At 42.7% G+C, this 17,024-nt stretch overlaps 1 protein-coding gene across 2 annotated transcripts in view; it reads right to left on the reverse strand.

The window, feature by feature from the left end:
- crebbpb (CREB binding protein b) overlaps window positions 1-16,423 on the reverse strand; it is an 87,802-nt gene extending 71,379 nt beyond the window's left edge. For both annotated transcript variants that reach the window (XM_015945595.3, XM_015945593.3), the window contains exon 1: window positions 16,155-16,423. In XM_015945595.3, the coding sequence (XP_015801081.3) occupies window positions 16,155-16,239 (85 nt within the window). In that variant the 5' untranslated portion in view covers window positions 16,240-16,423. The remainder of the gene's footprint in view (window positions 1-16,154) is intronic.
- Window positions 16,424-17,024: the final 601 nt, after the last annotated feature.

Here is a 17,024-nt window from a genome sequence, read left to right on the forward strand (position 1 = left end):
GAAGCTCGCTACTGCGGAGCTCATCACCTGTGCTGTGGTGATGTCACCTCACGCAGCATCGAAAACGCGCTCTGCGCTTTGCGGTCAGGAGATCCCTTTGATCTGCTCAAAAGTAACTGATGAGGTGAAAAGGTAAGAATCCAGGCAACAGATTTTCTGGAGAATTATGAGGATATGCAGGAAGATGAGAGACAGACAGGACAGGAAAATAGTTAAATAAAAACAAGAAAACAAAACAAAGTGTTGAAAAGTAAAATGTAGGTAGATTTATCTCCACTACACGTTTTTACCTGTATAAAACAATAAGTTATACACATGTCATATTAATACATCTGATACAATTCAGATCACCTTCAAAACTCAGTCACACACCCAGGGCCGTTTCAAGACATTTTGGGGGCCAAGGCAAAATGCCCCCCCCCCCCCCCCAATAACTGGGCTCCCCAGAAGCCTCTGTGTAATTCATACCCTCTCCAGGAGTGTTAGTTATACGGTGTTTATAAAAGCCCCTCAGACATTACTGACATGTTCTAATATTATCAGATGAAAAACTAAATTTTCAGACATGCTGTCTCGTCTGCTGCTTTTCTAAACTTGCAAAAAGTAACAAAACCATTTGAAAGCCACTATTTGTGGATTCTCTGAAAGTTTCCATGAAGTGTGTGACAACTTATTTTCTCATTGATCTTATCGTCTAATCTCACAGCTGAAACAAGCATCCTTAATGATCTGTGCACAGGAAGCTTACCGATGCTGTAGTAAAACAAAAGGTATAATAAGTTATTATTAATAAAACCTTGTTGCAGCACTAAAGCATAAAAATGAGATTTTGCATTAAATATGCAAAATATTTACATATGAATTGTTTTAGAGCCCTTTTATTGGCAGAATCTGATATTAATTTAGTTCTTACAAAAAATGGGTCCCAACATGGTTTGTGTGGCGTTGCCATAGTGTGACGTCATAGGCACAGATCCCCTGTCCTCTTGTTTGGAAATGGAAATATGATCACCCTGTATTAAACAAACTGTCCACCCGGGCTTTTGCGCTGCACAGAGACGCTTCACTGCCTATGACTTTGAACGTCAGTTGAGAGTCAGTCTCATGCAGACTGACCAATGAAGAGAGGGCCTCAAGTTAAGACCCTCTCCTCATTGGTCAGTCCACACGAGGTGGGTCAAAGGTTACTCTGGGCGGGTTACGTGTTGTCAGGCATTCAAGTATTGAGTATATTTACTGCATATTACAGTAAAATATTCTGTATGTGACCACATTATGGTGATCCTCGGGTCGTGATGATGGAGCCCTTGAATATTGTTGCCCAGGGTACAACAAAGTATTAATCTTTCCTGGTTCCGCTGTCACATTCCCGCAGAAACTGGTTGATCACACCGGGGCCAGACTACTAGCATGTGGTTTTACAACCACAATGTCCTTGGAAGCAAAAACTCTTTTAAAAGGGAGGGAGGAGTCCTAACTGTTGCTGCAGGCGTGTTGTGTGAGAGTGCAGTTATATACTGGTTAATATATTTTTGGGTTCAGTTGCTTTCATGTGGCCTAATGTGAGTCTATTTGGGATCATTGGAATGATCAGCAGCATTTCTTGATGTGACTTTATGGCAGTTGCCCAGGGCATCATCGCAAGGAGGATGGCATTCATTTACTTTTGTTTTATTTGGTATTTTTTCAGTCATTTTTGGAAATAGTGATCAATTTTGATTAATTCACAGCCTATGTTTAATTACATTTAAAATAAATGTCAACAGATGAGATCAAACAAAACAGATGAGAATTGCCCTTAAGCTGTTTAACTTGGACCAAGCATTTTAGGTCACAGGTAGATGTAGCTTAGGGTCTCTGTCTATACACCTTATAAGACAATTTAGGTGATGGCATGTTGTTTTTCTGCTATTGAACTGTTTTCTAATAATGTTGTGTTAAATAAAGTGAAGGAAGGAGAGAAATAACGTTTCCCTAGCAGTTTTTAAAAATTTCCCCATGTAATCCGATTAATCGATTAATCGTGTCGAGACCCCATCCGATTCATCGATATAGGGCTGCAGCTATCGAATATTTTTGTAATCGAGTACTCTATCGAATCTTTTTTTCGATTAATCGAGTACTCTAATAAATTACCCTTTTGTGTTTGTAAACCTTTATATCATATATTGATGAGCCAAGATGGCGCCGAGTATGGCTGCCTCGTCGCGAGCTCCACCAAGTTCCAACATTACACGCTCCATACTGTACATTAATGCCACTGTTTTGCACATACCAACCTCTGTACATTTTATATCTCTTATCTTATTGTTTACTTTATTCATTTGTATACTTAGATTAGCCATTTTTATATTTTACTTGTTTTTACATTACTGTATTTTTGCACAACTCTGTTGCTGTGAAGCTCGCACACAAGAATTTCACTCGCATGTACTGTACCAGTGTACCTGCACATGTGACGTGACAATAAAAGTGATTTGATTTGATATCAAATAGCATGTTATAATTATGAAAGACCTCTTAAAATGAGCAAGCAATTGCCAGTTATTCTTCAAGTTTTATTCAAAATTAGTTTGCATAACTTCAGCACTTCAACTTTACTTCACAGTAAACAAATGCCTGTGCAAAAAATAAGTAAACCTGAGCCGATTCTCTCCTCGTGTGAGAATCTGCTAGCCTGCAAGCCAGACAAAAACTAGGAGGATAACGCTGCGAGCGGCTGCGGTCCAAACAGAACCAGAACCGCTCACGGCGCAAACAGCTCGCCGGCTGTTTCCCTATTAACACACGTCCGTTTTAATTTCTACACTTTTTTTCTCACACTAACAAGGATTGCCAAAAGCATGTTTGCTGTGGTTTTGTCAAATTATACTGATCACAAATCATTTATTTACTTTCTTTCGTTTTCCTCCGCCACTCATAAATACCCGTGTCCTCCTGCAGAAACCCCGAGGGACAACAGACATCAATAACACAATAAAAAGTCCAACGTGTTGTGTAAAAACTGCTATTTTTAGCACATTTTAAGTCCGACGTGTTGCTACCAGACGTACGGTGTGAGCTGAAACTTAGTGCTACAAATGAAAAAGTCGCACAGCGTCTGCAGAATATATAGAAATAGTGGGTTAGATGCATTATCTTGTAGAGGCTCCGAGTCCGCTTGCAGACGTGACATTTACATGTGCCGTTGTGTCCCGCATCCCAGCCTCCCCGGCCCGAAGGCCGAGCAGGTCGAGGGCGTACGGGGCACGGCGGAAGCCCGGCGGCACCCTGCCGCCCTTGGAGCCTCGGGAGGGCGGGTGGTGATAGGTGGAGGGGCGGAGCGCAGCGACGGGTACCAGGTCCTCACCGGCGACGGTGCGCGTCCGGGAGAGGGACCGGGAGGTGTCACGGCCTCCCCCTCTCTCCCGAGGCGACTCTGCGCGTCGGTGAGGACCTGGTACCTGTCGCTGCGCTCCGCCCCTCCACCTATCACCACCCGCCCTCCCGAGGCTCCAAGGGCGGCAGGGTGCCGCCGGGCTTCCGCCGTGCCCCGTACGCCCTCGACCTGCTCGGCCTTCGGGCCGGGGAGGCTGGGATGCGGGACACAACGGCGCGGTCGTCCCGACTCCCCTGCCATCTGTCCGAAAGCGCCGGAGGCACGCCGAGCCGACCCAACTCCGTGCGCCCGTAGCTCGCCGAACCCCCGTTACCCTGTGCGCCCCGTCGGTCCGAAACTGCACCGCACCTATATAGCGACCCCCACCCTAGACAGGGGGGGTCGTGGTGACGGGGCTGCGGACGGCCGGCTGGACCGGGGTAACGGGGGGGAAGGGAGGTGCGGGACGCGGAGAGGCCCGGCGCGTGCTCCGAGCCAAACTCCGTACGCCCGTAGCTCGCTGCCCCCCGCTACCCTGTGTGCCCCGTCGGTCCGAAGCTGCCCAGCACCTATATAGCGACCCCCACCCTAGACAGGGGGGGGTCGTGGTGACCGGGCTGCGGACGGCCGGCGGGACCGGGGTTACGGGGGACGGAGGTGCGGGACGCGGAAGAGGCCCGGTGCGCTCCTCCGACGCCCTAGGACCCTCGAACCTCGTAGTCCGGGCCCGGCTTTGACATTTACATGTGCTGCAGCACGGAGGATGTGGTGTTGTGGTGGGCTAAATCCATTTTACAATATTTATACTGGACTACGTTTTCCACCTTACGATGTGAAAAATGGTTCCACAACTTTGACATTTTCTGTCTTTTTCGCCCTCCACCGGGGTTCAAGTTGTCCGCCATGGCTTAAGAGAAAGTTAAGTTATATTCGCTACTCGCGTGTGCATTCAGTCCAGTGGGCATGTGCGTCACTTATTTCGGTCCGGGTGAAACATGACCCCGGGCGATTGCAAAGCCATGAATTAATTAAATATGAATTAAACGAATCCTCGAGGCAGAGAATTTGACTCGAGGATTTTTTGTACTCGAATTATTCGAGGTACTCGAGGAATCGTTTCAGCTCTACATCGATTATCCAAATAATCGTTTGTTGCAGCCCTAGATGATATGACTCTTCCTGGGGAGTTTGGCTCGTGTGCAAAAGGAAGGGACAATAACGTGGGATTTAAAAGTTAAAATGATGATCAGGTTTATTTACAACAACAAAAAATCATAAATCTTCCCATCCACAGGTTGGGAATAATAAAACTAATTCTGCCTATGGGGAATTAAAACAAAAGTACTAATAACTGGGGATGTCCCACTGGGCAAAGATTACTGGGTTCTGGACAAAAATAAGGATCTCCAAAGGTCCAAACTTTAAACTGGGGGGTTAAACCAAACTCAAGGTGATATTTTAAACTAAATCGAAAACCCACAACACTAAATGTAATAAAAGGGAGATCTACGCCACAAAAAAGATGAACTCTAAACCAAAACGTAACAGCTTATCCAAACGCAAGAAGCTGTTAGCGAAAATGCTAACAGTAGCTTTACCAACGTTAAGTTCAAGTTACCAAGTTTAAATAAACCAAAAATACCCAGCAAACAGACCAGGATGGAGGAGAGACTGATACCACCAAAACACTCTCCTAATGTCTGAAAGAAGCTCCTTTATGAAGGGAGAAACGCTCCCAGTGATTTTCTACATCTGCGGTAGAGACGAAGCAGCGCATCTGACCCCGGAAGTTGTTGTCCGTTGCCGGGAGACGAAGGCGGGCAAAACAGGAAAGGAATCTAGTAGCGGAAGGACATTGTTCCGGGTCTTCAGTATTTGGCGGAGAAGAGGGTGAACTAGAGGAAAAACAGGCAGATTCCACCTCTATTTACAAACTCCTGGGGATGCAACAAGTGGGCGTGGTGCGTCGACTACCGGATCTGACGTCGACAATTTTTTTTTAATCGAGCCGTCGACGTCATTGACGCTTTGCTACAGCCCTATTATTTATATTTTAATATTTAATATTAAGTGAACGTGTAAAACCCACAGGTGATGGAAAATAAGATTAAATAAAAATTTATATTTTCTCCCACAGCTCAGCTGTTAGAAATAAGCAGATGTCTACTTAAGCTGGACAACAACAAAATAAAAGTGTTCACAGATAGCTAATCGTTTTCTGCTGTGAACATTACTGATCTGGATGTGGTTTGGTCTGTGGTATAAAACTCTGCCCTGGGCCTAAAGCCCTGCAGATAGATTTAGGTTCTATAAACATCAACAACAAATGAATAACAGCAGCTTGATTCCACTTTGTTCCTTAAACTGAGTCATGTAGTTTTGCAAGTTCTGCACGCTCACACTTTCAACAGCGAGCTCTGCAAGCTGATTGGTTCTTTAGCAACTAGTGACATCAGTACAGTTATGGTACTGAGCAGCATGGATGCTTTAGAGGATTTCGCTGTAGTCGGTGCTCAAAATGGATTAAAGACAGGCCAGGATATATAATCAATCAAATGTAATATTAAAATGCAGTGAATATGTATACATTTTATCATACATTCTCACCAGCCTGTAACTCTACTTTTTTTCTCAAAATGCACCAGACTGATGCTTTTAAATATAAAATGTCCAATATTTTATTTATATACAGTATATGTATTAGGGCCGGGAAAATTAGCGCATTAATTATTAGCGTTAATTTTGTTATTTTAACGTGTTAAACAAATCACGCAATTTATTTGACAATCTCTCCAACCCGGAGCCACCATTCTCCAAAATTTCTCCATATTTCCCCCTGGACAATATTGCTAAACCATCATTTACTGAGCCCGAAAAATGATCAAGTTTCTACCCATGTTATGGACTCTCAGCATCGAGGATTCTTTTGAGCAGAGAAGATGAACAGAGGCAGAGCGCTCATGCGCTCCACCGGCATTTGCGTCTTACGCACGGCCACAGTAACATTCTCCAAGCAGCACCACCAAAAAATATTTAACACACGATGGTTCATAACTGCTTTGGTACGTTCTGTCTTTTGTTCATGGCTGACGCGCATCGCTGCTGCACTCATCACCCGTGCTCCACAGCCACAGCCAGGCAGCGTTTTTTTCTGGAGAACTAGATCCTGCATCTTTCTGTGGCAGATGCAGGATTAGAGACAGACAGGACAGGATAATATTAAGAAAACAAAACAAAGAGCTTTGAAAAGAAAATGTAGGTAGATTTATCCCACTACATGTTTTACCATTATAAAATAAACATTATTTATAAGCGCATAATAAATTCCATACAATTCAGATCACCTTCAAAACTCTGTCCCACCCAGGGCCGCATCAAAGCATTTGGGGGCCATGCCAGCGAGGTGTCCCTTATTTATTTTTTGGGGAGTTGGCAATCCTAGTTCAACTGATGCTGTGGAAAATGACATTTGAATAACATAAGCTAACTGTGCTAGATTTATTTCTTGCTCATTGCTTACACAATAGACTTTTTCAAACAATGTTTTTGAACAGAAACTGGATTTGATTTAAGGTTTTCTCTGTTAAAGACAGTATTCAGTGATTTTACACACTTCAACAAGTTATGCACTTTCTAAATAAAACAAACCTATTTTTTTTTCATGTTTATTGCTTGCTGTTTCTGGAAAAAAATTATAATTAATTGTGATACATATTTTTTCAGATTTGTGATTAATTAGTTAATATATTTTAATCAATTCCCGACCTTAATTATATATATACACATACATACATACACACACACACATATATACATGGAGCGCGGCAGCGAAAAGTTCCCGCACCCTGCCCCTCACGGCCGAAGTACGGCACCAAAACGGTGACACCTACATCCCCCACACCACAGCTGAAAAAATTTCTAGGGGAAAAACTGCTCACATAAGATTTTACTCCAAATCTGGAGTTTTTTTGCAGTCTTTGGAATAGCTGATGAATGCACACAACCTCCCAGCCTTCCTAGAACTGTTCGTAAAAGAAACTACTTCTACTTCTAGCTGCATTATGTTCAAAAGACTGCTTCACGCACAGCGCCAACAGCTGTCTGACTGGGAACTGTCACTGCAGTAATGGTGCATTTTTTCATGATGGCGCCTGTGATTTTTGGCCTGCCGTTTACTCTTCTTGCTTATTTCGTTGTTTTTTCTGTTCCCAAGCTGTCTGCTGGTGGTTTCTAGTTCGAGTATTACCTATGATCGACTCACCCTTCTGGATCTTCGTCAGGCATTGAGTTCCGTAGATCTCCAAGGCAGTAGGTTTGGGAAAACTTTCATCCCTCTGTTTGCTGCGGTCCTGGCATTCCTCCTCCACCCAGGGTCTCCAGCGTGGCTACAAAGGAGACGTCGCAGACGGGGCAAGCCAGGGGGGCACCGAGCAAGGCTCAGGGCCACTTCTGCATTCCGGCCTTGGAGATCGGACCAGCTGCAGCTTTTGGATCATCCATGGAGTCCCTCATCCTTCTCTTCCAGGGACATCGGCGAGTGGATTCCAGTCTGTGCGGGCCGACGCGGCGGGCGTGTCCAGAGGCGGTGGCCTTGTTAACTCTGCTAACCTGAGCTACCCAATGCTGGACGATGCTGCCCCGTCCTTCCAATCAATCTGTTCGGAGCCCGCACCACTCCTTAGGGTTGCTCTCCAGAACGTACGCTCAATTGGAAATAAAACAGCCATTTTAAAAGATAATTTCGTCGATCACAAGCTAAACCTGTTCTGCATGACGGAGTCCTGGGTCGTGCCTGGTGAGTCGGCTGCTCTCTCAGAACTTTGTCCTTCAGACTGTTCAGTGCTCAGCGTGCCTAGACTTTCCGGTCGTGGTGGGGGTCTACTAACTTTGTTTGATTCTACCCTCCACCTAAAACAACTCTCGGCCTCTGTGACTCCTAGTAGCTTTGAATTATCACTTTTTGAGCTGGATTTTAGCTCCCCAGTGCTGTTCTTACTTTGTTACCGCCCACCAAAGTACAATTCTAACTTTTGTAATGAATTTTCTGACATCTTAGCAGAGTTTTTTCCGAAATATGATAAGAGTGACTATCCTTGGCGATTTTGATATTCACATTTGTTGTCTTGCAAGGCCTTTAGTGAGGGAGTTCATGGACATTTTGGACTCTTTTGGCCTCCAGCAACTGGTTAAGGAGTCTACCCATGATCGCTCTCACATCCTGGACTTAGTTTTATCTATTGGAATTTCAGTTTCTGATCTTTCAGTGAACCCGGTTTGTTTTTCAGATAATTTTCCAATTATTTTCAGTATCTGTGATTTGACACCTCCCACTGCAAGACATCAAGCACGCCATTACGTCAGGTGTATTTCGCCATCTACTCTCACTCTGTTATCATCTGGTCTGGCAGATGGCTTTTCAACCGTTTTACTCAGGTCTAAATTCATGGAAGTAGATGATATGGTGACCACCTTCAATACTGTGTGCTCGGCTGCTCTTAGCTCTGCTGCTCCTCTTAAAAGCCGGAGAAAAAGATTTGTTTCTGATCCCTGGCTTAATGACAACACTCAAGCTCTTCGACGCCAGTGTAGATCTCATGAACGCAAATGGAAAAAGGACAATTTAAAAATATCCTTACAAATGTTGAAAGATTCTCTATTTTTGTATCAGAAAGCAGTGAGAACAGCCAGAAATAACTTCTTTAGTAATATAATCACAACACATCTTGGTGATCAATGTAAACTATTTTGTACCATTAATTCGGTTCTCTCTTTAAAAGATACAACTACACCCTCAGTGCCAACAACGTCCCTTTGTACAGTTTATGAACTCTTTTCAGCTTAAAATTCTGAATATTAGGTCAAGCGTCTAACCATTGGGTCAGCCCACCATTGAGGAACCAGTCTAAGTCAATTTTCTAATTTTACACTGTTGTCTCTTCATGATCTGGAGGAGCTGGTCAGGTCCATGAAACCCTCTGGTTCTCCAGAGGACCCCCTCCCACCAAAACTACTAGTTGGGGCTCTTCCTGTGCTGGGGCCATTTATTCTGGAAATCGTCAACAACAGCATTTCAACTGGAGTGTTTCCAACCACCATTAAGAATGCAGTTGTACATCCTTTACTGAAAAAACCTGGCCTGGATCATACTGATTTTTCTAATTATCGTCCGATTTCCAAACTCTCGTTTTTATCCAAGATTATTGAGAAAGTAGTTCACACTCAACTTTCCAGTTACTTAGGAGATCATAGTCTCCTCGATCACTTTCAGTCTGGCTTTAGACCTCACCACAGCACAGAAACTGCACATCTTCATGTATTAAATGATTTCCTGGTGGCAACTGATTCTGGTTCCCATGTCCTTCTGTTACTCCTGGACCTCTCTGCTGCCTTCGACACAGTGGACCATGACATCCTACTTAGAAGGTTGGAGATTAAGTTGGGGGTAACAGGGATCGGGGTAACAGGGATCCCACTTCACATTGGTTCAGATCATATTTGTCAGATAGACAATTTAGTGTTTACATTGACAGCTTTTCCTCTCCATCTACTCCACTTCACTGGGGTGTGCCTCAGGGTTCGATTCTAGGGCCACTCCTATTCTCGATTTACTTATTGCCATTGGGGGTGATTCTGACAAACCTTGGAATAAGTTATCACCTTTACACGAAAGATTGCCAGATTTATCTGGCTTTAAGTAAACCTGACTCAACACGCCTCCTTGTCGACTGTCGGAGAACTTCCTTTGCCTTAACGAAAACAAGACTGCCTCCATTTGTTTTAATCCAATAATTCCAAAGCATGCACCTGGTGACTACTAGGGCTGCAACAACGAATCGATAAATTTGATGAAAATCGATTACTAAAAGCGTTGGCAACGAATTGAGTCATCGATTCGTTGTGTCGCACAACTCTTCCAAAAGCGCAGACAGATCAGCGCGAGGGAGAGCCGGCAGTTGTTTGGAAGAGGAACATGGCAGAAGCAGCGAGAGTCAAAAAAGTAAAAGCTTTTTAAGTTTGGGAGCATTTTCAGTTAAATCAGGCGAAGACATGCGTTACCTGCAACGTTTAGGTCAGACTTGGCATGGCACGGGATGATGCAGCGTCTTAAACGCAAGCATGTCGGGATCATCAGCGAGGAAGGAGAGAACTCTTGTGTCCGGGTAAATTAAAAACTTTTCAAAAGTGATTCATCCAAGTCCCGGATTATTACACAGGCTAGACATACCCTAAGCTGGTAAAAAAAAGAGTCTAAAGTCGTGAGCGCGACGCTTATTAGATGAGCGGGGGGACTCGCGCTGCTGCGAACCGGTTCCAAGGCCGGATTAACTGGGCAATTGCCCAGGGCCCACGAACTCTAAAGGGCCCAGGGCACGAGCAAAATACTGTATCTATAATTTCCCGCTTTATGAGGACTATGGTGACCGTACGTTCCGTTTTCCCCGGACGTGTCCACTTTTCACTCTGTCCGGCGCATCCAGACTGCGGGTTCTTGTATTGACGAAAATGTCCGGCTTTTCATCCAGGAGCAGGGATCGAATTATGGGGGAGCTGGATATCCTACACATCTGGGAGCCGGAAAAAAGTTTTCTATATTATATCATTTTTGGACTCTTTTGAGCAGAGAGCGGCACAGCGCTGTTGTTGCGCAGCGATCCAGGCAGCTGCTTCCAGCGCACGGTCCATTCTCAAAGTGGCGCAACCAAAAAACTATAATTAGCACACGATCGTTCATGTCTGCACATGTTCTCTATTTTCTGTCTTATTTGTGCCTGCAGCGCTCTGCTACTGCGGAGCTCATCACCTGTGCTGCAGGTGATTTCACCTCACTGACGCAGCATCGAAACGCGCTCTGCGCTTTGCGGTCAGGAGATCTCTTTGATCTGCTCAAAAGTAACTGATGAGGTGAAAAAGTAAGAATCCAGGCAGCAGTTTTTCTGGAGAATTAAGAGGAGATGCAGGAAGATGAGAGACAGACAGGACAGGAAAATAGTTCAATAAAAACAACAAAACAAAGTGTTGAAAAGTAAAATGTAGATAGATTTACCTCCACTACACGTTTTTACCTGTATAAAACAATAAGTTATACACATGTAGTATTTATAAATTTGATACTATTCAGGTCACCTTCAACACTCAGTCACACACCCAGGGCCGTTTCAAGACATTTTGGGGGCCAAGGCAAAATGCCCCCCATAACTGGGCTCCCCAGAAGCCTCTGTGTAATTCATACCCTCTCCAGTAGTGTTAGTTTTACAGTGTTTATAAAAGCCCCTCAGACATTACTGACATGTTCTAATATTATCAGATGAAAAACTAAATTATCAGACATGATGTCTCATCTGCTTCTTTTCTAAACTTGCAAAAAGTAACAAAACCATTTGAAAGCCACTATTTGTGGATTCTCTGAAAGTTTCCATGGAGTGTGTGAAAACTTATTTTTTCAGTCATTTTTGGAAATAGTGATCAATCTAGATTAATTCACAGCCAATGTTTAATTACATTTAAAAATTACTTGTTTGACATCCCCAGTTATAATAAATGTCTACAGATGAGATCAAACAAAACAGATGAGAATTGCCCTTAAGCTGTTTAATTGGACCAAGCATTTTAGGTCACAGATAGATGTAGCTTAGGGTCTCTGTCTATACATCTTATAAGACAATTTAGGTGATGGCATGTTGTTTTTCTGCTATTGAACTGTTTTCTAATAATGTTGTGTTAAATAAAGTGAAGGAAGGAGAGAAATAACGTTTCCCTAGCAGTTTTTAAAAATTTCCCCATGTAATCCGATTAATCGATTAATCGTGTCGAGACCCCATCCGATTCATCGATTATCCAAATAATCGTTTGTTGCAGCCCTAGTGACTACCCTCTACCGTTTTTAAATCTTAAAACCTGTGTATCCAGTCTGGGAGTGAAACTTGACTCTGATCTATTAATGAGTTCATAAATTAACTCTACAGTCCGGTCCTGCTTTTTTCAACTACGTCGCATCTCGCGCTTAAAGTCAATAGTCAAACGACCTCAGCTGGAGTCGGTTGTTCACGCCTTTGTAACCACACGTTTAGACTATGCCAACTCACTACTTGTTGGTGTCAGCGTCTCAGCAATCGAGCATCTACTGGGAGTGCAAAATGCGGCGGCTAGGTTCCTGACAAACACCTCGAGATGCTGTCACATTTCACCCGTCCTTGCACGCTTGCACTGGCTGCCTGTTAAATATCACATCCAATTTAAGGTTTTGACCTTTGTCTACAACATTCTGAATGGTCAAGCCCCGGCTTATCTTTCAGAACTGATAAAGCCTTATGCTCTAACCAGAAACCTGAGATCTGCAGATCATTTGCTTTTGTGCGTCCCGAAAATGAGGTATAAATCTCGTGGAGAGCGGGCCTTTACGTTCGCTGCTCCTAAACTCTGGAATGCTCTCCCCCTTAGTGTTCGACAGGCCCCAGAACTGGGTCGATTTAAGTCGGTACTGAAGGCCTTCTTCTAGGGCTGCTCGATTATGGCAAAAATAATAATCACGATTATGGTGACTGAAATTGAGATCATGAATATTTAGGACGATTTTTCAATTTATGTTGATTTTATTTGTTTTTATTCAGTCATAAAATTGCTCAGGGCACAATCAGGACAAAAATAAGAAACAAGATGATCACTAAAATAACTCCTGATTCCCAGTATAAAAAGACCAATATACTTATAGCTCATAGTTTATGACCCAAGGGCTATAGACCTTGGCTTAAATCATTTAAGTCTAACCAGTACAGACCCAAATACCAATATCTTGCAAATACTGACAGCAAGAATTATACAGTGGCATTCATAACAAATTAATGCAAATAAATTGATGTTCACAAAATGTTGCATAACATTTATTGAGTCGTGTCAAGGTGCTGTAGGAGAGTGCACTAGCACCGTGTCCTCAGAGAGGTTAGCTATTATTTATCAGCGTGAGGAACTTATTTCTACCTTATTTATAAACCATTTATTTACAAGTCCATCAGTTAATGTAATAATTGTCCCAACCACAGCTGCACCCCCCACCCCCCAACCCGGTCTCACAGCAATCGGGGCAAGCTGCACGTGTGTTTAGCACGCCGCACGCGCACATTTAGCCGTTTTTAGCGGCTCAGGGTTCCGCAGGTGCGGTGTGTGTCTGTCACGCTGGTTAGTCCAACAAGGAGCCGGCTCCGAGAGCTGTCTTTAGCGACCGACACATCACCACATCATTCCCTTTCCTAATGTCCTGAAGAACGGTCCGGAACGCAGGCGGAGTGTTTAGCTAACCTGCAGGAAATGTCGACGACAGTTATCCAGAAAGTAGATAAGGGTTACCAGAGATGTTTCTGAGGTGTTCGCTAGATACTTTTAAGATTTAAAAAGTCAAGAAGGGGCCTGAAAAGCTGTTAGAAATAGCGTCAAAGTCACTAAGTTGGCAACACTGTGGGAGGAGCGCTTAGGGATGAGCGCAACTCAGGGCAGCGCAAGCGGGAGGAGCAAATAATCGGCTTGTTTTGTTTTTTTATAATCATTCAAAACTCAGATCGTAATCGTGATTAAAATTCGATTAATTGAGCAGCCCTACCTTCTTCTATCATTTAGCTTTTATTCAATGATCTAGCTTTTAGTATTTTTACATTTTATTGTGACTCTATTTTATTGTTGTATGTTTCTTTTACATTTTTTTAGATTATACTACTTACCTCCTATATGACTTATCCGTTTTTATCTTGGGGTTTGTCCTTTTTACTGTACAGCACTTTGGTCAGCTGTCATGCTGTTTTTAAAAGTGCTATATAAATAAACATGGTATGGTATGGTATGGTATGGTGCTGGCTCAACCTTCAGTTATTCACCAAATCGGTCGATAGGTTGCTAAAACTTCACACAACCCTAACAGTGAAGAAAAACTTTCGAGAAGAAGGAGACACGAGCTTTAGCAGCTGAGTTAAGAATAACAAATTGGAGCCCACAACAGGACATGCATCACAGGAAGTAGCCACCAATTTAAATGGCCATTGACTAATCGAAGGAAAGCAAAATGACAGATCGGTCAGCTATCAAAAGTTGTAGCTGCAGCCCTAACTTTGTGTTATCTTTTTGCATACATCCAAACCTAAATTTGACAAATAATGTGCAGGAAAAAACTGGATGCAACAGTTGTGATTGTTGACTTAACCACTGCTCAAATGTATTCATAATCTTATTTTTTAATGATAAACAAGTTTTGTTGCTTGTTAAGAAGTCTAATTCCTTGCTTGTTGGACTTGGCTAAAACCTGCGGCAGACAGTTTTCTTTTCGAGTATGATAAGTTCATGTTCAGTTATAAATACTAGTCAAATACTTAAAGAAAAAATGTGTCAACTATCATGCAGTAGCAAAAGTTACAATGGCAAAGAAATTTAAAAACTATTTCATTGTCAAATCTGTTTAAGCAGATGTATGCCATGAGATTAATTAAACCACATCTTCTGTGAAATACACACTTTTCAGATGATTAAATCATCTCTTTCACAGTCCAGGTAAATAAATAAAACACCCAGAGCTGCTCTGCAGGTTGGACAAGTGAAGACACAGACCCTAGAACAGGGGTGTCAAACATGCGGCCCACGCCGGATCAGTCCCGCCCGCGAGATGATTGTGTAAACCTTATTTAATAAGCTTTCATTTTTCAATTAAACTGCTGGTGAAAGCTAAAAGATGTCAGGTATCAGGAGTCAAAGACATGCATGAAACTGATATAGCCATGTGATCTGTGAATCAGTTATTTGACTTACTGAGGAATAGTCTGTGTTTTTTGTTTTGTATTTCACATTTTCAAATACACTTCAAGTGTTTTATTATTAATAGTGATGTTGTGCTTAAACTATTTTGGATACACTGTCCTCAGGCTCCAGCTTTGTTTTATGTTGATCGTATTAAAACAAAGAAAACAATCTGAAGCAGTTTTTAATTTAAGCATACTTTAATTTTACTGGCCTGGCCCACTTGGGACTAAGATTTTCCTCAATGTGGCCCCTGAGCAAAACAGAGTTTGACACCCCTGCCCTAGAGGTAATTTGTAATACCCTGCCGTATTATGGCAGGTAGTTACCAAGTCATGTCGTGCACGTCTGACACCCACATACGCACAAACAAAAATGTTTCAAGTCCACTGGTCACGTGATCCCCCCCCCCCCCTTTTTTTTTTTTTTATTCGAGCGCTTTTTAAAATAGAGCTGGTAATAACAGGATAATAAATAGGCAAGTTCAAATGTGAGATAACGAATTTGCACAGATGGCAATGACTAGAAAAAACAAATAACAAAAAATAGAATAGATTTTCTATGTGTTTAATGACTGAATCAAATGTTTTTCTTAAGCTAAAACTATTATGTTAAAGGCGTGCATGCATGACCACGGTCTAAGGATCAAAATGAAAACCAACTTAAGATCCTACATTTTACAAACTTGTAATTAAGTGATGCAAATGCAAAGTCTTGTCATTTTTAAATGTAACTTACTTTTTAAAACACTTAAAACCGAGATGAAAAAAATCATAGTTTAAATATATATATATAACGGACATTGAGCTCTTCAAACTAAACCTTTAGAGCATTGTTCAATCAATTAATGGTTTACCGTATTTTAAAATTACTACAAGGACTTGATGTACAGTTTTCCAGTAACCTCTGTGCATCCCGCTGAAGTAGCTGGTGCATGCTTTATCTTCGAACCGGAAGAATGCCCTGTAGTTTAAATCCTTACAATCTGATTGTCTTTAATGATGAAGTGTCTTACTATGCTTACCTGGACCATCCGAGCCTGAGAGGGGTGAATTGAGCTTGGGTCGCTTTGCAGTAGGGGGTCCCGCATCCAGCAGATTGTCAGCCATCCTGCTCGGTGTTATGGAAGGATGATGTTGCAGGAGAAAAGCAGCAGGATGACTCCAAGACGCGTGTCTCTAGTGTTGGTATTGGGGGAACTTTTCCCAATGTGGCGTCCGAAAAGGCAATGCTAAGAGTTTTTCTTGACTGGCAGACGGGCGAAATTCTGCCTGAAGAAAATTATTTCAAAAGAAAGGCAACAGCGCCACGCTTCGCCACCGAAGATCACCCCATGATAATCCAACACCCAACACCCACATAATTATCCTCAATAATTACGTCTAAAAAATTTCCCCGAGAAAAATAAAGTAAAAGGCCTTCATAAAATATTACACAAAGCGTAAGAGAGCCCCTTTCCCCACAGTTCGGCGATTTTACGTATAAACAAAATCATTTTTTTCGCAGTCGAAACAAGCAACCATAAAATTCGTTTTTGACCTAAATAAACAGAAGAAAATTTAAAAAATATTTTCTATGAGGCGGATTATTTTTCTCGTCGCTGTCTCCCGTGAATTACGGCGTCTGTGGACGGAGATACGGCGAACAGCGGCGCTCTCTAAAGGGAAATCAAATATACAGTGGTCTTTCGAGACGATAAAAACACACGGAAGCCTCACATGTTTGGATTCATTGTCAGCGGAAGAACCAAGTCTTGGATTTTCTGGAGGAAAAATGCCGTTTGAGCCGGGTCTGGGTGGCTCCGAGCGGTTTGAAAATTAGTGCTCCCACCGAAATCCCGATTCTGAGCCGCGTCAAGATGGCGGCTGTTGATTCCTCCGATACAAAAAAAAAA

Source organism: Nothobranchius furzeri, chromosome 12 (genome assembly GCF_043380555.1).
Source record: "Nothobranchius furzeri strain GRZ-AD chromosome 12, NfurGRZ-RIMD1, whole genome shotgun sequence".
NCBI lineage: Eukaryota > Metazoa > Chordata > Actinopteri > Cyprinodontiformes > Nothobranchiidae > Nothobranchius > Nothobranchius furzeri.